Source organism: Macaca mulatta, chromosome 12 (genome assembly GCF_049350105.2).
Source record: "Macaca mulatta isolate MMU2019108-1 chromosome 12, T2T-MMU8v2.0, whole genome shotgun sequence".
Lineage (NCBI taxonomy): Eukaryota > Metazoa > Chordata > Mammalia > Primates > Cercopithecidae > Macaca > Macaca mulatta.
Window position 1 is genome coordinate 138,139,815 of NC_133417.1, and position 20,983 is coordinate 138,160,797.

The 20,983-nt window shown below is 58.4% G+C and overlaps 2 protein-coding genes across 8 annotated transcripts in view; one reads left to right on the forward strand and one right to left on the reverse strand.

Moving 5' to 3' along the window:
* The first annotated feature begins 1,423 nt into the window (after positions 1–1,423).
* On the forward strand, positions 1,424–10,175 carry SNORC (secondary ossification center associated regulator of chondrocyte maturation). The gene is made up of 3 exons (XM_077957921.1): positions 1,424–1,577; positions 7,426–7,608; positions 7,715–10,175. The coding sequence occupies exons 1-3, from the start codon at positions 1,505–1,507 to the stop codon at positions 7,822–7,824; spliced, it is 366 nt and encodes a 121-aa protein (XP_077814047.1). The 5' UTR covers positions 1,424–1,504; the 3' UTR covers positions 7,825–10,175.
* A 4-nt stretch (positions 10,176–10,179) lies between these two features.
* The window catches only part of NGEF (neuronal guanine nucleotide exchange factor), a 135,419-nt gene continuing 124,615 nt past the window's right edge, over positions 10,180–20,983 (reverse strand). For 6 of the 7 annotated variants that reach the window (XM_001114604.5, XM_077957918.1, XM_077957919.1 and 3 more), the window contains 7 exons: positions 19,955–20,029; positions 17,011–17,100; positions 15,536–15,699; positions 14,711–14,866; positions 13,610–13,689; positions 12,569–12,673; positions 10,180–11,153 (listed from right to left, as the gene is read on the reverse strand). In XM_001114604.5, the coding sequence (XP_001114604.1) occupies positions 10,963–11,153; positions 12,569–12,673; positions 13,610–13,689; positions 14,711–14,866; positions 15,536–15,699; positions 17,011–17,100; positions 19,955–20,029 (861 nt within the window). In that variant the 3' untranslated portion in view covers positions 10,180–10,962. Of the gene's footprint in view, positions 11,154–12,568; positions 12,674–13,609; positions 13,690–14,710; positions 14,867–15,535; positions 15,700–17,010; positions 17,101–17,253; positions 17,505–19,624; positions 19,704–19,954; positions 20,030–20,983 lie in introns of those variants that run through there. The other variant, XM_077957920.1, reaches the window with a different exon arrangement.

Here is a 20,983-nt window from a genome sequence, read left to right on the forward strand (position 1 = left end):
CTCTACTAAAAATACAAAATTAGCCGGGCGTGGTGGTGGGCGCCTGTAATCTCAGCTACTCGGGAAGCTGAGGCAGGAGAATTGCTTGAACCCGGGAGGCAGAGGTTGCCGTGAGCCGAGATCGTGCCATTGCTCTCCAGCCTGGGCAACAAGAGCGAAACTCTGTCTCAAAAAAAAAAAAAAAAAAAAAAAAAAAATTTGTGTGTTTCACAGAATATGTGTTGCTCCTCAAAAAATTAACAAAAAAGTACAATGTAATTTCATATAAATATGCACGCTAAAAAGAAATTAAAAGTGAAGTGATGGTGGGATCAAGGGGTTGACTTAGCAAGCTGAGGCTGGAATGGAAGGGGTGGCCACATAATGACCACAGGGACTGCCTTCTGGGAGAGGGAGAGGGGAACGTGCAAAGGCCCTGAGGCAGGATCGGGGGGTTTGTTGGGGGAGCCTAGTCGCGGCCAGTGGACTGAAACATAGAACTCGTGGGTGGGGAGCTGAGCAGGGCTGAGGCAAGACCTTAGCGCAGTGGGAAACCATCAAGGTGTGAAGTAGGGGGAGCTGGCAGAACTCTGAGGGCTGGGACGTGGGAAGTGAGAGAAAGAGAGACCTCTGATGACTTCATTGTGTGGCTAGAACATCTGGGAGCAGGGAGACTGGGATTCCATTGACTGAGTAAGGGAAGGGGCAGTGGAGTCAAGGTTTGCTTTGGACACTGTAAGTTGTAGCCGCTCGTCAGATACCCCGTGGAGCTGTTGAGGAGCAGTGGGCAGTGGGGCTGAGTTCTGAGCCAGGCCCAGCCTGGAAATGGATGTCATAAGTGCACAGGGGTCTAGGGGAGCAGAGAGCAAAAGAGGAGACAGGAGTGTTTTAGGAAAGACTAGAGCTGCCTGAGGGTTTGGATCAAAACTGCTTTAAAAGTCCTTCTTCAACAAGCACTGAGCACCTACTCTGGGCCAGGCATGGAGAACCCAGAGGTGAACGAGTCCATCCTGCACTCAGTGCTGCCTGCTTCAGGCCAAATTTCCCCAAGCCCAGGCCACAGGCACTAACATGCAGATTCCCTGGCCTACCCAAGCCCCACTGAAACACTGTGGCCAGAGGCAGTTGCATGTTTCAAGTTCCCTGGGTGATTCTTTTGCACAAGAAAGCCTGAAAACCTTTCACTTTCAGTGGTCCAGGAGTAAGTGTGGGAGGCGCGTGTGTGCTGGGGGATGGAGAGAGAGAGAGAGAGAGAGAGAGAGAGAGAGAGAGAGAGCGCACAGGCAATTTCCTCTTTCCCTCTCCAAGAGTAGGGCTGCTCCCAGGTTCAGGAAAGCAGGTCTGTTCTGTAAGCTCTTGCTGTGTGTGTGGGGGTGGGGGGGGCGGGCACGGTGTCCCAGGAGGACAGAGTTTGCATTGATGAAAACCCTTCCCAGCCCTTTGATGCCTCTTTCTCTCTGCCCTGAAGTTAACCAGCGCAGTCCTCCCTGCGTCCCGCTCGCCGCTGCGCTCACTCCCGGCCAGGATGGCATCCTGTCTGGCCCTGCGCATGGCGCTGCTGCTGGTCTCCGGGGTTCTGGTCCCTGCGGTGCTCACAGGTAAGGGGTGAAGGCCCTTGTCTCTGCCACCACTAGCCTCCCAGGGCCGATAACTACCTTGGGGCCAGATTCTTCAGCGTTCACTGGGGAGGAAGCCCCTCACAGGAGATGGGACGACTGTTTGGGGCGATTCTGTGAAGAGCTCTTGTGAGGCCGGCTGGCAGCAGCTGTGTGGGATGCATGTCTCAGGAAATGGTTAGCAGCAGGGATAATGGCCTCTGAAGAAGGAGGACGACTTGCGGGGCAGGCCCAGGGATGTTCTGCTGTTGGGGGGACATGGGAATTGCTCTAGCACTTTAAAATCTGAAGTCTCCCAGGTCGGGGAGGCAGCCAGGGGTACCAGGCACATGACAAGTGGCTGAGGGGCCAGAGGAGTGCAGAGCCTTGCTGATCACTTTCAAAAGCTTCCCTGCTGGTTTCTGCGATGTCCTTAGAGAATGAGGACCCAGGTACTGTCCCCATCTTGGGAAAGGCTCCAGAGAGAGGGAGAGAGAATACAAGGCCCAAGATCCCTCTGCAAAACGGTGTGGACCTCTGGACTGAGATCGAAGTGGCCAAGTCTGGGGTCCCACGAAAGGGAGGCCTCCGGCAGGCTCCCAAGGGCCCTGTGGGGAGGGGAAGACTGGCCCAGGCTGGCTTCAGAGCCTGAGAGACAAAGGACACTGATGGGTTACAGGTGGTCTTTGCTCCTGTTAGCCAGGAGTTGGACCAAAGGGCAGCCGGCTTCTGTGTCACAGTAGCGGGTTTCAGGGACCCTGCACCCTGGGCCTTCTGGAGCGTGCCCGTGGATCTGTGAGAAAGGTGGACTGTAAGCATGAGAGCATGGCCTGGGGAGAGCTTCTGGGGGATGACAGGCCTGGGGAGGCCCCCTTGGCCACACCCTGGGAGGTCTGGGTGACAGCGAGGAGCCCCGGGGATTATTGACTTCTCCCTGGATTCCCAGGAAGAAGCTCGAGGCCAGGGTGTGCTCAGTCTTGGCCGGGCGGTTCCTTAAACCTCTCTGTGCCTTCTCATCTGTAGGATGGTGACACCGCCACACTTTGCCTCATTTGCAGGGGGCTGTAAGGCCTCGTGAGTTCAGATGTGCGGAGCTTTTGGGACAGGCCCCACATCCAGTTAGGGCTCAGTGAGCATCAGGGGAATGCGGATTCCGTGGTCTGAGCCCCTCCCTGGCGCCGGGTGGTTTCAGCAGAACTCTCCGTCCGGGAGGGCGCCAGCCTCCCTCGTGGCGGAAGAGGCGCCAGCCTAAGCGAGCCATGCGGTGTCTTCAGGAGTTGGGGGAAGGGACCTAAAGGGGAAGGTGAAATCTTCTATGGCTTGGATCCTGGGGCTGTGATCTTTGCAGCCCCCTCACCGGGATGAAGCTGCTTCTCCTGCCTGGTGGTCCACGTGGGCGGAAGGGGAGGCCCTGGCTCCCGGGCTGCCTGTGGCTCCTGCCCAGGTTCCTGCTCCTGTGTGGCTGACCCTCCCGGCCCAGGCTGCCGGCCAGAGTGCCTGGGCCAGACTGTCCCTAATCAATGTGGGCGGATGGGCTTCCTCTGCCACCATAGGATGCCTTGGGGACAGCCAGGACCTCACCTGGCCTCACTGCCCCACTTCCCTCCATGTGTTCTACCAAGAGCAGGCGGCTCCCTACAGGGGCCAGACCATGCCATCCCAGCCCCTGAGTCTCTGGGGTTCTGGCTGTTGTTCTTGCCATTCTGGGGGGAAGAGCGTTTGGGAGGCTCTTAGCACCCCACCCCTGGGCTGGGAGCTCTGGGCAGGTGTGTACACGGCCCTCTGCTCTGTGGGCTGGGGTCCTGTAGCAGACAGGAAGGGAAGGAGTGGCCTTGCGGGCCGAGGCCCAGGCCCCATCTGAGGCCCAGGCCCTCCCTGTTGGGAGCCTGTGGCCTCAGCCACTGAGGTGGTAGCGGGCTGGGCTGAGTGGGCAGGAGGCCAGGGCAGGGATGAAAAGGCCCTTCACGGCCCACACAAAGGGTGTCTGTGAGCACAGGCGCCTGGCCTCAGGGCCCTGTGGTCAAACAAACTTATTTACCAAAAGGCAGGGCAGCTGGGGCCAGTGGGGCTGGGAGAGAGCCCGTGGTGCCCAGGCCTGTGGCAGTGCCACCAGCCCCCGCTTTCCTGGGTCAGAGCGCGTAGTCACATCACATGGCTAATTCTGGTCAATGGATTCTGGGCCTCGGTACCGCCAAGGCAGATAGAACTTTCTTGGGGTCCTCGGTGCCCCCACCTCTTTGCCACCCTCACTTTCTGTCACCCTGGCCTATTCACTGCCTGCCTGGCATGCCATGAGTTCCGTCCTCCACACCTTCGCTCCTGCCCCATCTCCGCCTTCCCCGGACAGGACTCCTGCTGGGAAACTGCCCTGCTCCCAGCTTCCCAGAGGATGGATTTGGGGGAAGATGGGAACTGCCTTTCAGCTTTGCTTTCCCTTTTTACTGGAGCAAATTCTAGAAACACAGATGAGGATAAGAAGTGCCTGGGCTCCTCCATGGCTGCGGCACCCCTTTTCCTGGTGGGTCAGTGACTGAGTGCAGGCTGTCATTTCGAGCCCATGTGTCTGCCACTTGGGCACCAGACTAGGTTGGCAGAGAGCTGGTGGCCCCTGGGGCCCTGGCTGCTTGGGTACAGATGGGTCCTGGGCCAGCCTGTGAGGGATTCCTGTGGTGGCCAGCGGCTGCAGACCCATAGCAACTGGGCTTGCGTCCAGAGCTGTGCCCCAGGCCAGAGGCAGCAGCTGAAGATGCTGGTGTTCACACAGTTACCTCCTTGTGCAAGATGCTTGACAGCATAGTCTGAACCCCCATCTCAAAAGTCAGGAAGGTGGATTGGGGCATGAAGTCCAGGGTGAGAGCCTGATGGAGCAAGGATAGGCCCCAGCCCTCCTGATTAGGAAGCTTCATGGCCTGGCTGGGCAGGAGGGGGCTGTGTACAGTGGGAGGAGGCCAGGGCAGGTATGTCTGGTGGTGGGGGCAGCAGAGACAGGCTGGGTCATGGGGGACAGACAGGGACAGGGCCTGAGTGGGGCTCCCCACTGCCCTGCTCAGAGGATACCCTCATGGGTGGCAGCTCACCCCTGCTGCGCTGGCCCGGGGACTGAGCCCTGCCTTCGCAGGGGCTGGAGGTCTGCCACTCCTTGGCTGATTCCCACAGATGCCACCCGGGTCAGCTGGGCCTGGTACCCAGCAGCCCTGTCGCGGCCTCCAGATGCAGGGAGGTGCCTGCCTGCCAGTCTGTCTTGGGTGTGTCATTTGTGCCATTTCTTTGGACATGTTCAGGCAGTCAGCGAGCCTAGACACTGGCGCCTGCCAGGCGGTGGGCACACTCAGGCCTTTTACCTGCCCAGCCCCCAGAAGCCTGAGGCAGCATGCCAGGGGCCTGAGGCCTTCCATGGGGGCTGCATGGCTGCAGACCCCTGCCTCTCTGGCTGCGACACGGGAGGCCTGGCTGGGCCACTTCCCCTCCTCTCAGACATCAGTGCTGCAGTCCAGCCTTGGGCCCCTCGGGAGGGAAGCCTCCCCGACTGGGGGCCAGTGGGCCTTCCACCCCTGGGGCCTCCTGCCAGAGCTCTTTTCTGGAAAGGGGTTCTCCCTTGGGCCAGCCCTGGGGAATGTGGCAGGTCAGTTGAAAGGTCAGCAAGCTGAGTCTCGGAGCTGAGCCTTGCAACTGACCTCTCCAGGCTTGAGAGAGGCCCGGAAGCCAGGGACCTGCTAACATTTTATTGTGGAAAGATGTGAACTTTACAATCCAATGAACTCCAGGAGTCCATCCACCTAGTCTCACCAACTGCCAACATTTTGCTACATTGCTGACTCCTCTTTCTATCTGAATGCTGAATCATTTGAGAGTAAATTGAGGCCGGGCGCGGTGGCTCAAGCCTGTAATCCCAGCACTTTGGGAGGCCGAGACGGGCGGATCACGAGGTCAGGAGATCGAGACCATCCTGGCTAACACGGTGAAACCCCGTCTCTACTAAAAAATACAAAAAACTAGCTGGGCGAGGTGGCAGGCGCCTGTAGTCCCAGCTACTCGGGAGGCTGAGGCAGGAGAATGGCGTGAACCCGGGAGGCGGAGCTTGCAGTGAGCTGAGATCTGGCCATTGCACTCCAGCCTGGGTGACAGAGCAAGACTCCGTCTCAAAAAAAAAAAAAAAAAAAAAAGAGAGAGTAAGTTGCAGAAGTCATGTTCCTTTGCCCCTAAATTCTTCCTAAGAACAAGGACATTCTCGTACACACCAGAGTCAGCTATCAAAATCAGGAAATAAGCACTGAGGCAGTCCTAAGCCACACCCTATTCAAACTTCACCAATGGACCCCAGCGTCTCCAATCACAGGCCTGTCCCTCCCCGTCCAGTAACATTGAGTTGTCTCCTTAGTCTCTGATCTGGAACCTTTCAGTCTTTCTTCATTTTTCCTGACTTTGACATTTGGGAAGGCCCATTTACTTTAAGACTGACCCTGAGTCTGGATTGGCCGATGTTTCTGCGTGGTTTGCCCTAGATGGACACAACTGGCCGGAAAACCCAGGAAGGACCTCTGTGTCCTCTCGAGCATCCCCCTCTCTGGGTGCTGGTGAGCCTAACAGGAGGGCAAGTGTCTGGCTTCAGTCTTGCCCCAGCGCTCAGGGATGGAACCCGCAGGGACAAAAGGTGCCCTAGGGTCACAGGCTGGCCAGCAGGGTCTGTTCACAGAACGGCAACCTCCCTACACCGTTTCTGTGCAGCACAACCACTCCCACAACCGTCCAAGGGCTTCAGCCCACCTGTGCTCACCATCGTGGCACCTTATCCCCAAGCCTTGGCTTTCTTGTCTCTGAAATGGGATAAAAGCAGTTCCCACACCACAGAGTAGCTGGAGTCAAAGAGATGAGGTGTCAGGACATCCCCAAGCTCATCCAAGGGACCTGTTTGAGGGTCGAGTGTCCCTGGATCAGTCTCTATCCCAGTTGAGATTAGGGCATGGGGCTGGCTGCAGTGGCTCACACCTGTAATCACAGCACTTTGGGAGGCTGAAGAAGGCGGATCACCTGAGGTCAGGAGTTGGAAATCAGCCTGGCCAACATGGCAAAACCCTGTCTCAACTAAAAATACAAAAATTAGCTGGGCATAGTGGCAGGTGCCTGTAGTCCCAGATACTCTGCAGGCAGGAGAATCGCTTGAACCTGGGCGGCAGAGGCTGCAGTGAGCCGAGAACCTACCACTTCACTCCAGCCTGGGCGACACAGCAAGACTGTTTCAAAGAAAAAAGAGAGAGAGAGAGAGAGAGAGAATCGGACATGGGCAGGCCCTGCTCTGCCAACACTGTGATGTCTGATGGTCTGGCTGGGCTGGAGAGGCCAAGAGCCGACCTACCATCCCCATCTCGAGCTTTCCAGCGTTTCTGGGGCCTCCCATCTGGTTGCGGGGGATGGATGGCCCCGTTGGGATGATGGGCGGGGGAGGACAACTGAGGTGGGCTGACTGGTGAGGGTACAGGGCGGGGGTTATCATGTAGGCGTCTCAGCCTGTGCTTTCTGCGGGACTGAGAATGTCTCCTTCCTGCTCTCTGGTCCCTGGGTACCCCAAATCTTGCCAACTCCCAACCCTATGAGCAGAGAAGGGCTTTCGGGGGGCACCTCCCTTACACTGACCAGACACTCCTGCCCACCCACCGGCCTTGCCCTACAGGAGGCAGCAATGCACTGGCTTCAGCTTCCCAGCCTCGGAAATGTCAGGGCTAGTGCAGCGCTGAGCCCAGACCCCTCATACAGCGCTACCTGCAACTTGCAACTTGCTTAACCTAGAGGTAGGGGGTGACGTCCCTGTCGGCCCTGTCACCTGGGGCCCCAGCGCCTCCCGTTGGCTTTGCAGATGATGTTCCACAGGAGCCCGTGCCCACGCTGTGGAACGAGCCGGCCGAGCTGCCGTCGGGAGAAGGCCCCGTGGAGAGCACCAGCCCCGGCCGGGAGCCCGTAGACACCGGTCCCCCAGCTCCCACCGTCGCGCCAGGACCCGAGGACAGCACCGCGCAGGAGCGGCTGGACCAGGGCGGCGGTACGAGCGGGGCGGGGGAGGGAGAAATGAGGAGGGGCGGGAGGCGCGGGGAGGAGGGCCGGCCGGGCCGGGGCTGGCAGGTGACGTGGTCCTCCGTCCTCCGCAGGGTCGCTGGGGCCCGGCGCCATCGCGGCCATCGTGATCGCCGCCCTGCTGGCCACCTGCGTGGTGCTGGCGCTCGTGGTCGTCGCTCTGAGAAAGTTTTCCGCCTCCTGAAGCGAATAAAGGGGCCGCGCCCGGCCGCGGCGCGACTCGGCTGCACTCCTCGCGCGCCCGTATGTCTGCGCGTGCGTGTCCGCGCGTGCAGGTGTGCCAGAGAGTGAACGCGCGCAGGCGCGGGCTCAGGACGGGGGTGGGCGCGGGGGCGAGGGTGGGTGCCGTGCGCGCGCGTGGGGCCGGAGTCGCGCCCGAATTCCCCGCAGGGGCGCCGGGACGTGCGTGAGCACACAGCGTGTCCCAGCCCGCGCGCGTGTGGCGTGCACGTGAGCGCGCGCAGGGCCGCGCGGCCCGGCGTCCGCGTGCACCACGGCTGGAGTGCCGCAGGAGCGCGCCGCATGTGCGTGCGCGGTGCGCGTGCGCCGGGGCCGCCAGGGCATCGGAGCCGGTGTGCGGCCAGCGGTCTTAGCCCTGCCTGGGGCACCGTTACTGCCGGGGCCACGGGTGGCCCGTTCTCCCGGCGCCGCCTCCTCTGCCTGGGCCCGGGCCGAGGCGCTCACTGCGCTCCCTGGGGCCTGCCCCCCATCCCGCTCCGCTGGAGTTCAGAGCGTTCCGTGAGGAGGGAAGCGCGAGGGCAGGAGAGGCCGACGGAGACCCCGGGACCTGCCGCTCCCTGAGGCCGGGCTTGGGGAGGGCGGGGGCCGTCGGCGCTCCCAGCCAGAGGCCGCGTTATTTTGGGGGACGTCTTGTGACTCTGAGTCCCGCAGCCAGGGCCCCATCCGAGGGCTCAGACCCGCAGCCCCAGGCCCCCAGGTAACCCCTTTGCCTAGGGAGCCTCAGGAGCAGGATGAGTCGAGGGTGGATGCTGGACGCTGCCCGCCCCTGCTTCCTACTCTCCCCCTCTGGCCTGGCTGGGCCGAACCGGCAGCCCCCACACCTACGGTTCGTCTGTTCAGGGAGAGAAAACGGCTTTCCCAGCTCTTCTTACCCCACTTCACTCTCAGAGCGTCGGGGCGGAGTGAGGGTGAGGAGCCTGGTCCATGGTCCCCACCTCGGAAGCATTTAGAGATGTAAACTTCGATCCTTTGATCATTTAACCTGCTCGGCGCAGCAGGGAAGCGGGAACTTGGGCCCTACCCCCGTCCCCAGAGACTTTGGAGGGAAGGGCTGGACAGTTTGGAGGCCAGCAGACCCCTTGGGGACAGCTTAATGCTTCTGAAGATTCCTGAGTGGTAATGCTGCTGGAGGGCAAGCTGCTCCTCTTTTTCAAAAACTCATTTTCTCTAGCAGCTGTTTTGGCCTCTTTGGTGTCCCTGAGCTCCCCATGGCAGTTTCCTGCCATGACTTTCTCCTCCTGGACACTCGGGGAGCCCAGGTGGTGCCCGTGCACCTCTCACACACTGGGGGATGGGGTCCAAGGCCTCATCCAAGTCTGTTAACAGCTTCCCACTCGACCAGTCTCCCCAAAACACACTAAGTTAAACGATTCTGCTTATAAAGGAGTGCTATGAAACTGACCTATTTTCCTAATTGGTTAACTTCATCTCACATAACCTTGAGTAACCAAAGCCTTCATCAGACCGGATGATCCAACTCAACACGCTGTTTTCCAGCCTCAAAAGGCACGGTGATAAATGGCCACCCAACTCCTTCCCAACCCTCCCCTCCAGGGACAAGAGATGGCCCCCTCTTTCCCTTTCCTCACTCTGCAAGCACTCTCCTACCAACGGGTGCATCACAGCCCCTCACTGGGACCAGGGGGGCCTCCCTCTCCAGTGGAACCAGTGTCACATGCCTGGCATCCCTGTGATTCTCAGAGGGTCTGAGGTCCCAGGACCAACAAGCACCCTTTTGTGGCCTGTGGGAAGATGCTACAAAGTCCCACTGGATCTGAACCAGAGGCCTGTTCTGGAGAGCAGGGAAACTGTGTCCTGGCAGAGAGTGTGGTCCTTGGCACACAGGACCCCTTGGCAGGCTGAGGTGGAGCTGGGGCGAGGGGCGGGAGTGGAGCTCTGGGTAGCTGAGGGTGTGAAGGGCCCAGGGCCTGTGTCTGGGCAGTGTGGAAGTCCCAGCCCCACGCCTGTGGTGAGATCCCCATAGGGCCCCCCACCATGGACACTTCGGGGCCTCTGCGGTCTTCCAAAGCTGTGTCCTCACTTCCACTGCAGCAGAGGGGCGTCCACAGCTCTGTCAAACAGCCCTTTCTGTTTCTGGAGTCCTACAAGTGGAGGCCCAAATCTGCTCCCATGCTGAGACAAGGCCCCGGCTGCCTTTCTCCTCGGGAAACCGCCTCGAGCCCTTCCTTTGGGGAGTGCCTCCTCCACCCGCCTTGAAGGGGTGCCCCTCTCTCACCGCCTGGAACCAAACACCCCCTTCCTTTGTGTACCAGGGCAATAAAGAGTAGACCTTCATCTCTTTTATTTTATATATGATGCTTCTTTTAATGCAGCCAAAAGTGATATTTGCTTTTCTCAGAACCATAATCGATACAAGATGCAGTGACCAATTCATTCCTTAAAACACCTGGGCTCCTTAAGGGGCTAGAAGACACAAGTTACCTCCAGCCCATCAGGGAGCCAGAGGTGGGAGGGGTCCCCAGCCAAGCTCTGGCAGGCCTGCTGTGGAGCAGGGCCTGACCGTGCAGCCAGAGGCTGGCAGAGGCCCGGGGAAGGGTGAACAGGGGCAGCTGGGCTCTCAGTCCTGGGAACTGGAGACCAAGGGCTACTCATCAAGCTCCGTCAGGCAAGGGCGGCCCCATCTGTGCCTGGTGGATTCTAACTGCTTCCAAGGTAGAGGAGGACGCGTGCAGGAAATCATGTCAACTGTCACCTTCTGCCGGCCTCCCACGGGGACACTCTGGGTTGGGAGCCTCTTCTAGTCCCGGGGGCCAGGGGCGCGGGGGGCCCTGGAGCCTGCCCACCCCCTTCAACCCCCTCGGAGGCACGAGGGAGATGGTATAATACTGCTGAAACCTTCTTGTTTACAAATGCATCAGGAGAGGCTTGGGCACCCTTTATCCAGTTTGCGAGCAAGGGGCCAAGACACGTGAGCACGCACTGTGTGGGCAGGGATGAGGGCCGGGCACCCCAAGCCAGATCCTGCCACCTGGGGAGGTGCTGGCCTGTGCTTCCCAGAGCCCCCACCTTCTGTCAGGGTCTCATGCAGGCCTTGCTCGCGCCAGCCCCCTGGGTGGGGGGGTCATTGCCGATTCCGGCTGCCCAGCTTCCTGCGGTCCTTGTTCTGGCTGCGCTGAGGGTCATCCATCTTGTGGACACGGAAACATTCCTTGAGGTTCTGGGACCGGATCTTGGGATTCAAGATCTCCTCAGTCATGGAGCTGGGGAACCAGCCTCTCTCCTGGTCGTGCAGACGCTCGCCAAAGATCCACCCTGTGCAGGGAGGGGAGGGAGGGAAAGTTAGGTGCCCCTGCAGGGCGCAGGCTGCACAGAGGCTCCCTCCCAGCCAGGGCCCCCATCTGTGTGCAGGACACTAGGGATCCAGCTGGCCTTTCCCAAAACGCAGCAGCTCTGCACACCTCTGCCGAGATGCTCAGACCGGATTCACCCCCATAAGCTGGGAGGTGCGTGGGCATCTGCACAGAACAAGACCTGCTCCGTGCCACGCAGTTCCACATTGACTTTGGAACCCGCTCTGGGACCCTCGGCAATTCTGTGCTGCCCTACATGAGCCCAGAAGACCCAAGGGCCACTCCAAAGAGCTGGGGGCATTCAAGGGGCTGGTGGGGGTGGCAGCTGAGTGCGTGGTTAGCCGGTCTGGACTGTGTCATTAGCCTCTTGCTGAGCAGATCCTCCCAGGCTTGGCCTCCTCAGGGCCGGTGTGGTCAGTGGAGAGGGCCCATCGTGAACTGGCAACACCAGTAGTCTCAGTGTCACCTGGCTTCTCCCTGCCCTGTTTCTCCACCTCTCCCTCCCCTGGAGATCACCAGGTCTTTGCTCAGACCTTGTGGCTGATTGGAGCTAAGAAGCCTGGGGCATGCCCTCTGCAGGTCTCATTTGGGAGGGGAGCAGGCTAGTTATATTCTATGGGAAGAGGGCAGGAGAGCCCCTGGGTCTTTGGGAACAGCTCACAAGAGGGACTCCTTGGAGAAGGCCTCCCCTGGAGGTCCCAGCCTGAGGCCTTCCACCAGGACCCAGCAGGAGAGGAGGAGGCGGGGAAGATGCGGTTGTATACTTTGGGGATTTGGATCAGGAGCAATTACTGTAGAGACAGGGATGTGATTTGAAAAGAGAAAGGGGGTCCGTGTTCAATTCTACAGGGGCTGGGAGGAACTTCACTTGGTACTGATGACACCAGCAGGGGTGGCCAGGAGCTGGGGGTGGCTTCTTGGCCCACATGGGGCACCGAGCCTGGTGGTCACAGGCTTACCTGAAGCTGCAAGTACGGGTCTGGGTGAGGGCAGGGTCGGGTCTGGGTGAGGTCAGGGTTAGGATGTTCCTGGTTGTCCCCTCACACTGTGATGGAGGCGCTGAGGCCAGGACCAGGGGAAGGGGACACGAAGCCACCCGCTTGGGCTGGGCCCACTGTGAAGGAGGAAAGGTGGGGCCTCCCGGCTCTAGGGGAGGACAGGGAGACACTGGAAACAATTCCTCCTTTATGCTGAGGAAAGGCCAATGAAGCCAGGATGGACGGTGTCCAAGCAGAACGTCTCAGGGAGCAAGAGACATGGCAGGGCACCCGCCCCTCAGCCAGTGGTGATGCTTCTCCACCTCCCCGTCATCTCTTGCCGGGCAAGGCTCCGTGCGGCGTCCCCTGGGGGCCCCGAGGGGAGGTCCCTGGGCCTCACCGTCGTCAGTCTTGTCCAGGATGTTGAGGATGTCGGCGAGCTCCAGCGTCAGCTCGTCTGGCTGCTGAGCCACGTATGGGTGCACGCACTGGACCTGGGGGCAGTCTGAGGGACAAGAGGCACAGGTACGTCCCCACCACCGCGCCACCCACCTGCCTGCTCCCACTAAGCTGAGCTCTGCCTAGAATAAGAAAACTCCCACAGCAACTGGAGAAGGGCTCATCTGAGGAAGAGGAGGATTTGTTTCCAAAGAAAACGTTATTAACATAGCCAGGAGTTCTGGGAAGAAATACATGCATAAAGGCTGTGAGGGGCCTTAGTTTCCACTTCAGAAGGAACTTTTTGTACCTGGGATATGGCCCTGGGAGTGGTTTGGGGTGGTCAGGACAGGGTTCATGTGATCAGGGTTAGCAGCTTCTCCATAAGGCTGCTGGACTTGTGCTTTTTTCTTTTTGAGACAGAATCTCCCTCTGTCACCAGGCTGGAGTGCAGTGCAATCTCAGCTCACTGCAACCTCCATATCCCAGGTTCAAGCGATTCTCATGCCTCAGCTTCCAGGTAGTTAGGGCTACCGGCACGCACCACCACACCTGGCTAATTTTTGTATTTTTAGTAGAGACAGGGTTTCGCTGTGTTGGCCAGGCTGGTCTCGAGCTCCTGACCTCAGGTGACCCACCCACCTCGGCCTCCAAAGTTCTGGGATTACAGGCATGAGCCACTGCACCTGGCTTTTTTCTATTTAATAAGCTTTTCGGACAACTGGCAAACCTAAAAACAGCAGTGGAGTTTGGTCCAAATTCCTCCTGGTGACTTGGTGGTACTGTCACCTAAGGCCCATCCAACATTCACACAGCGTGGCCATGCCGCGTTGCTGGCCCGTACTAAGCTTCCAGTAGGAAGCAGCCCCTGGAGGCCCGTGCAGGCCTCTAAGACCACCAGCTCAGGGAGGTCTCCCTCCAGGCAGGGCACACCGTGCACCTGCGGCATCAGGCAGGGCCAGCCCAAGCACAAATGGCGCCCCCTTACCCACCGGTGACTTACCCAATAGCCGGGATGTGAACGAAACAAACTTGGTCCTCCTGTTAGGGGCCAGCGAGGTCATCCAACGCTTCATCTCACTCCTGGCGCAGGGAAGAAGACAGTGCCCCAGCTGCAGCTCAGCGGCGACCTCCCACGATGTGGCACGAGGCTTCCCAGCTAGCCGCCCCTCAGATCTGCGTCCACCATCCTGAGCACCGCTCCAGCCCACCCCAGGGACAGCTTGGGGGAGCCACAGAAACGGGCTGGTCCAGGGTCTGACACACACACGAACCCACGGAAGGGCACGGGGGAGCCCCTCAATTATGTTCCCGTGTGATGCTTTCAAAAGTCAAGCAGTAAGAGTGAGGCCACAAGGTAACAAGTCCCACCAAGTAACGCGTAAGAGCGCATTCCGTGGCCACAGCCACACCACCAAAGCCACGGTTTCTCATCCCGACAGGTCAGCCCCAGGTCTGGGCAGGGGAGGATATCTGGTGAGTTGTGTGTAAGGGGCAGCCTTGGGGCCATGGCGGGAGGAGGGCAGAGCCTCAGCTCCGCAGGCCACAAGGGAGTTCCACTCCACGAGTGCAGTGCAATCTCAGCTCACTGCAACCTCCACAGTTTCAGGCTCAGGGCCTGCAAAGCATCTCTCCCCACATTTAGCTTGCTTGTCCCTCTTGGGGGGCCTAGGGCTGCAGGGCAGGGGTCCCAGCTGCTCAGAGAGGTGAAATGAGCTCAAGGCCACAAGCAAGTGGCAGCAGGAAGGAGGAGGATGGTGGTTCCCTACTTAGCCTGACTCAAGGGCTCTAAAAGGGCTCATCCAAAAAGAGGGACTTGCCCAGAGTCTGAAGCCCCACGGGAATGAACACACACACACACACGTGCACACACAGGTACACACATGCACACACACACACGTGCACACACAGGTACACGCATCCAGGAACCTGCAGCCACCCCCAGAGGCGCCACAGAAAGTACTGGCGCAGGGTCTGGATGGGCAGGTTGGTCCCATGCAGAGCGTGTGGTGCCTTGTTCCACCTGGGGACAGGCCTGTAGGGATTGAGGCCACACGGAAAGGTGCCACGGGTGGCACTGGGCATGTGGCGGCGAGGCACTCACTGAGAGGATGCCTTTAGCATGTAGGTGGCCTCCCGGTCATCTGCGTTCTCCAGCAGCCGCAGGATGAACACATTGGCCAGCGTCTGGCCCTGGTCCTCCAGCTCCTCCACACGCAGCAGTCCCCGTGGAGCTGAGTCGAATACCTGGTACTTGTCTCTGGAGATCAGGGAGAAGGGCAGGTGTGTCAGCCCCAAGGAGGCCCGTGGAGGTCCCAGGAGAGCCCCACTTGGCAGGCCAGCAAGCCTGGCTCCACGGTACTGGCTCATCTTCACCTCCTTCCGAAGCTCCCACCTGAACGCCTGTCTCCCGCACCCCAAAAGGGCGACCCGTCCCAGGTGCGGACGGTGGACAGCACCATGGTCCTGCCAACCCTGATGACCCTACCATGGCCACCCTGCTGCTGGGCTGGGCCCTTCACGGCCCTAGCAGTAAAACCCTCACTTTACAGGAGGGGAAACTGAGGCTTAGGAACGTGAAATAACCTTGGCTAAAGGCCCAAAGCTGGGCCTCAGCAGAACAGACCTTTAAACCCGATCCAAAAGTCCAAGCTCTGTCCCGAACCCCCAACCTCCGGGCCCCAATCAAACCCAGTGCCCAGCACACTCCTCCGCCCGCCAGAGCGCCTGGCACCCCAGCCCCAGTCAAACCCAGTGCCCAGCACACTCCCCGCCCGCCAGAGCGCCTGGCACCCCAGCCCCAATCAAACCCAGTGCCCAGCACACTCCTCCGCCCGCCAGAGCCCCCAGCACCCCGGCCCCAGTCAAACCCAGTGCCCAGCACACTCCCCGCCCGCCAGAGCGCCTGGCGCCCCGGGCCCCAACTCACCCTGGAATCTGCCGGCAGATCACCAGCAGGTCGTTGAACAGGAAGAGGTAAATTTCGTGGAAGAGCTTCTTGGTTCGCAGGGTCCGGGAGGTCTTGGGGCCTGACATCTGCTGCAGCTCACCCTGCTTTAGCAGCCAGCGGGAGTGGGAGATGATGGGTACCGACTGCAGCGGGGAAAGGGCGTCAGGCGGGCTGTGCCCACAGTGTCCCTCCCCAGGACACGCCCCCAGTGCTGCATCTGTCACATTCCCTGACACCTGCCCAGGGCCCCGACACATGAGGCACAAGTGGGCAGAATGGCTGAGTTCTGGACGGATGCAGAGAAATGGCAGGACTGTGTGTGTGTGTGTGTGTGTGTGTGTGTGTGTGTGCGTGTGTGTGTGTGTGCGTGTGTGTGTGTGCGCGCGCGTGTGTGTGTGTGTGCGTGTGTGTGTGTGTGCGTGTGTGTGTATGTGAGAGAAGGTGCACCCTGCGGGCATGGGTGTGCTGTGCGTGTGTGTGTGTGTGTGCGTGTGTGTGTGTGTATGTGAGAGAAGGTGCCCCCTGCGGGCATGGGTGTGCTGTGCGTGTGTGTGTGCTGTACATGTGGGCTTGTGTCTATGTGTGTGGACTGTGTTCTGTGTACCCCCATGTGAGCTTTAAGTGTATGTGCATGTGTGTGCATGTACACTGCTGTTTACGTGTGTGCACTGCTGTGTGGATACCGTGTGCCTGTGAATGTGGCAGCTAGTGTGTGTCATCATTGCCCCCACCAAGCTCTGCCTGTGGGATGCAGAATCAGAGAAGGGGCTGAGTTCACAGTGGAGAGGAAAGAATGGGACCCACGGGGCAAGGAGGCCAGGCCTGCAGCTGAACGGCCGCTCGGCAGGTGATACAACTCAGGGGCAGGCGCCTGGCACCCAGTGGTCAGCCGAGCTCCATGGGATGCCCAGAAGACCGCCTCTGCCTCCTCGAGTGGGGCTCAGCTCCCAAACCAAGCCTGGTCTCAGGGACCCGCTGCGGGCACAGTGTGCTGCTGTGGCCGAGTTCCCAGAAAGTCAGGCCCCAGGGGACCTTAGGGGCTCACAAGTGCCTGAAGTTTCCTGTGAAGTTTGGGGGAGGCTGGTCACTTCCAAATCCTCCTGGTTTGAGGATCCCTGGAGTAGCCCCCACCACGTCCTCCACGTAAACTGACTGCTCCAGGCCACGCGGCTGGCAGGTGAGAGCAGGATCCACACCCCGCGTGGCTCTAGGCTGCACACTAGCCCTGCACTCCCGTCTCTCAGGAGACAGGTCTGGGCCACCGTGGTGGTGTTTCATGCCTGGTGGCAGGTTGGGTGGCTTCAGCTGGGGAGGGGGCAGAGGGGACCCTAAGTGTGGCCAGTGACCAAGGACCTAAGGAAGGCCAGCCAGGCGTGGTGATCTGTGCCTCTGGGGCAGGGCGGGGCCAGGGGCCCGTGCATAGGTACAGGCTGACACCAATCGCTCCAGTTCACCTTGATCTTGAACTCCATCTTCTTCTGAATGCAGATCATCTGCTCCGTGCGGCTCATCTTCCTCACGCCCTCATTGCATGCCTTCACCACCTGGGACAAGAAGGAGGGCCCATCAGGCCACCAGAGCCAGCTGTCCCAGCCCCTTCCTCCCGCTCCGTCAGGCCACAGAGAGGGCTCAGTGACCACTGTGACCAGGTACTGTGCCCACAGCTGAGCTGGCCGGCCAGTCTCAATCGGGCTGGAGCTCCTCTTTCTAGCACCTTGTGGCACAATGGCAAGTGGGAAAACCTGTTAGTTTCGGTGGAGAAAGTTGGTGCCTTGTCCTCGCTAGGAAGCAAACTCCAGAAAAGACACGCGTGAGGCAGCCCTCCTCCTCCGCAGGCTGGACGGCCCGGCAGGGCTCCGGGCTGTTCTCCCCACACCCTCCTGGGAGGCAACCCAGGCACCAAGGGGCCTAACAATTCCACACTTTCTGGGACTCCTGAGGACTCGTACTGAAGAAAGAAAATTCCGCACTGACGCATGGGGTCTGGCACAGGGCCAGGCTCGCCGCAGGCTCTCAGTCAGGCACATAAATGAGCACCATGCCCTGAGAAGTGTGCGCAAGGGGCTCCCTGCTGTGTTGTCTAGAATGAGAAACACGATTGTCAGCCTCAAGAGTCAGCAACAGATTTGATTAAAATGATTATGATCTATGCATATATGCAAGGACAGAAATCCAGGACAGAGGCAGGGACTCCGCGTGAATGCGGGGACTCCACATGCTCCACTCGAATGCAGGGCACAGCTGTTTCTAAACCACAAGCCCTTTTTGTAAAGAATACAGTGGTGTGTGTGTGCTGTGTGCCATGCGTGCCGTGGTGCATGCATGTGCTGTGTATATACAGTGTGTGCTGAGCATACGTGCAGTGTCATATGTGTATGTGTGCTGTGTATGCATGTGCAGTGTGTACTGTGATATGTGTGTGCCATGTGTGTGCATGTGTGCTGTGTATATGCAGTGTGTGCAGTATTATGTGTGTGTGCTGTGCATATTTGCAGTGTGTGCATGTGTGTGCTGTATGCATGTGCACTGTGTACTGTGTGTGATATGTACGTGCCATGCACGTGTGTGCTGCATGTACTGTGTGTGATAAGCATGTGCTGTGTGTATGTGCAGTGTGTACTGTGTGATATATAGGGGCCGTGTATGTGTGTGTGCAGTATGTACTGTGTGTGATATGTATGGGCATGTGTGTGCTGTGTGTGCTGTGTGTATGTGCAGTGTGTACTGTGTGATCTATAGGGGCCGTGTATGTGTGTGTGCAGTGTGTACTGTGTGTGATATGTATGGGCATGTGTGTGCTGTGTGTACTGTGTGTGTGTGCAGTGTGTACTGTGTGATATGTACGTGTCATGCATGTGTGTGCTGTGTGTGTGTGCAGTGTGTACTGTGTGATCTATAGGGGCCGTGTGTGTGTGTGTGCAGTGTGTACCGTGTGTGATATGTATGGGCGTGTATGTGCTGGGCGTGTGTCATGTGCATGTCTGTTTCGGGGGAGCTGCAGCATGTCCGCGCCCTGCGAGTGTGCTGTGCACAGGTGTCTGTTCAGGGCGAGCTGCAGCCTGTTGGCAGGGAGGGCGAAGTGGTACTGAAGTTTATTGTTTTCTTTTTACTTACAAGCATTTTCTGAGTTTCCTGGTATTGAGTAAAATTACTTTTATAAATCAGAGAAAAAACAAACCTTTATTTTTAAAAAACAAGCCTGTTAGAAACAGAGAATACCTTTCATTATAAGGAAAATGAAGATGAAAGTAGAAAAGAACTTTAAAAAGGGAAGCTCTGCTTCCAGAGGTGGGCATGGGCCCCTAGAGATGCTGCCTGGCTCACAGGTCACGGATGTCCCCTGGCTACCCTGCTTGAGGCACCAGCCTTTCCCCACTAGGCACAGCGTGTCACTACCAGAGGAATTTTGGTGGCCAAATGGTCTGGGAAAGGGACAGGAGGAGAGGCCCGAGGTGGGAACCAACTGCATTAGGGTAGGAAGTTCTCATGTCTCAGTGTGGCTGAGAATGACCATCAGATGCCCACTGAGGGTGATACTCTTTTTGCTAAGCTTCTGCCACGGGGTGACAAAGAAGTGGAATATGGATGTCCCCCACCTTGCTCTCCACCATGACGGCATCACTTGCTCAATGGAGGTGCCCTAGCACAGCTGCCAAAAGCTGGCTCTCAGCTCCAGCTGATGCCAGGAGCCAAACGCGGCAGAGCGCATGGTAAGAGCTCCTGAGGACTGAAATGTACTCGCTGGCCCTTCCTGCACAACCCCTGCTCTGCTCCAAACCTCCAGGAGGAGCCGTCTCTCTCTGAGAGTCAGGAGATGGTCCTTGCACTCTTGGGCAGCGCCAGTGAATCTCCTCACAGAGATGCACAGGCGCGACTGAGCTCCAGGGAACGGGAGAGTGGCGTGGAGGGATGGGTTCAGAGTAAAGGGCTACGTCAGGGCACAGGGAGAGTGGGAACCAGCCTTGGTGAGCCTCACAGGAGGGAGGAGAGACTGCTTCTGACATGGAGAAACAGGCAAAGGCAAGCCTGGGGTCTGTGTGCACCCCAGATGCCTGCATAGAACAATACCAGGCGGCTGATGAGAGGAGTCAGGGCCTGTGCATGATCGCAGAGCTCCACACCGGTGTAGAGTGTCCTGAGGGTCGTGCTGCGGTACAGTAACAGACAGGGTATGTAAGGCTGGAGCCAGGAAGCAGGGTGAAGAAGGCTCTACACAAGCCACACCTGGTGTATATTTTTTAAGTCCCAGTGACTCTTCTGGATTGTAAAAGTGAATTTTAAAATAAATTTGCATTTTCTAAAAAGACACATGGACACGTGGGGAGCAGGGCCGGAAAGGTGCTCCTGGATGAGGAAAGCAGTGCATTGGGATACAGCACAAGAGGCGGCGAAACTCACCATTTCCAGCTCCTTGTGGGCATCCAAGGCAGTGCACTCCCGCTCAGACCTCTCTTCTACCCTCTTCAGGATGTTCTACGCACAGGGAAAGGCTGCGTTAACTTTAATCTTTTCTGATCTTTCCTCCCATTTCTCATCTTGACCGTAACTGCCTCCCTACTGCACCAGTCCAGCCCCATGCTGCAGCACGCACACACACACATGCATGCAGACCTGTGTGCACACATACGTGCATACATACTTGCGCACACGTGCACACGATGCATGCACACCTGCAAACACACAGTGCACACACAAGCACACGTGTACAAACATGCATACAAGCACACGTGCACATACATACATACATGCACCTACACACATGCATACCTGCACACACACATGCATGCACACACACACACATGCACAGTCTCCATCTGACAAATGGAGGGCAAGAGAGCCCGCATCCAGCATCCAGCAGTGAGGACTGTCACGCACTCAGTCAGGGTCAGCTCTGTCCCCAAGGGGAGCTAAATGCTTACGGGACAGGGGTAGGGAGACCAAGGGCTTCCCTCTCCTCCCTGGGACTGTCATTGGGCCCCGAAACTTTGTTAACTTTGGTCTTATCCATGAAAGTGTATGAAAGAGTCTTTTCTCCAATTGTTCAGTTTTCTTCAATTAACGAAAAATTATGCCCACACTGCTTTCACCTGTAAATTATGATTTTGGCCATTGCTCTATAAACTCTACATGGTTTCCTCCTAGCAATCACCACCATGCCCATGTTTTCCAACTGGCTTTTGTCCTGTAGGTAGGCTGGGTGCATCTGAGCACCAACCACCTGTCCTCCCGGCTGCTGGGTGCCACGGCAGCACAGACGCCTCCCCTGACAGCAGCCCAAGCCCCTCCTGTGGTCGCTTGCCCGCCTCTGCCTGGCAGCCAAGCCAGAGACCTTCGAGACCCACAGCAGCCTTCCTGCTTCTTCCGCCCTGTATGTGGTCACCTCGCCTGTCATCAACTGTCCCCCTACTTCCAAATCCTGGCTAAACA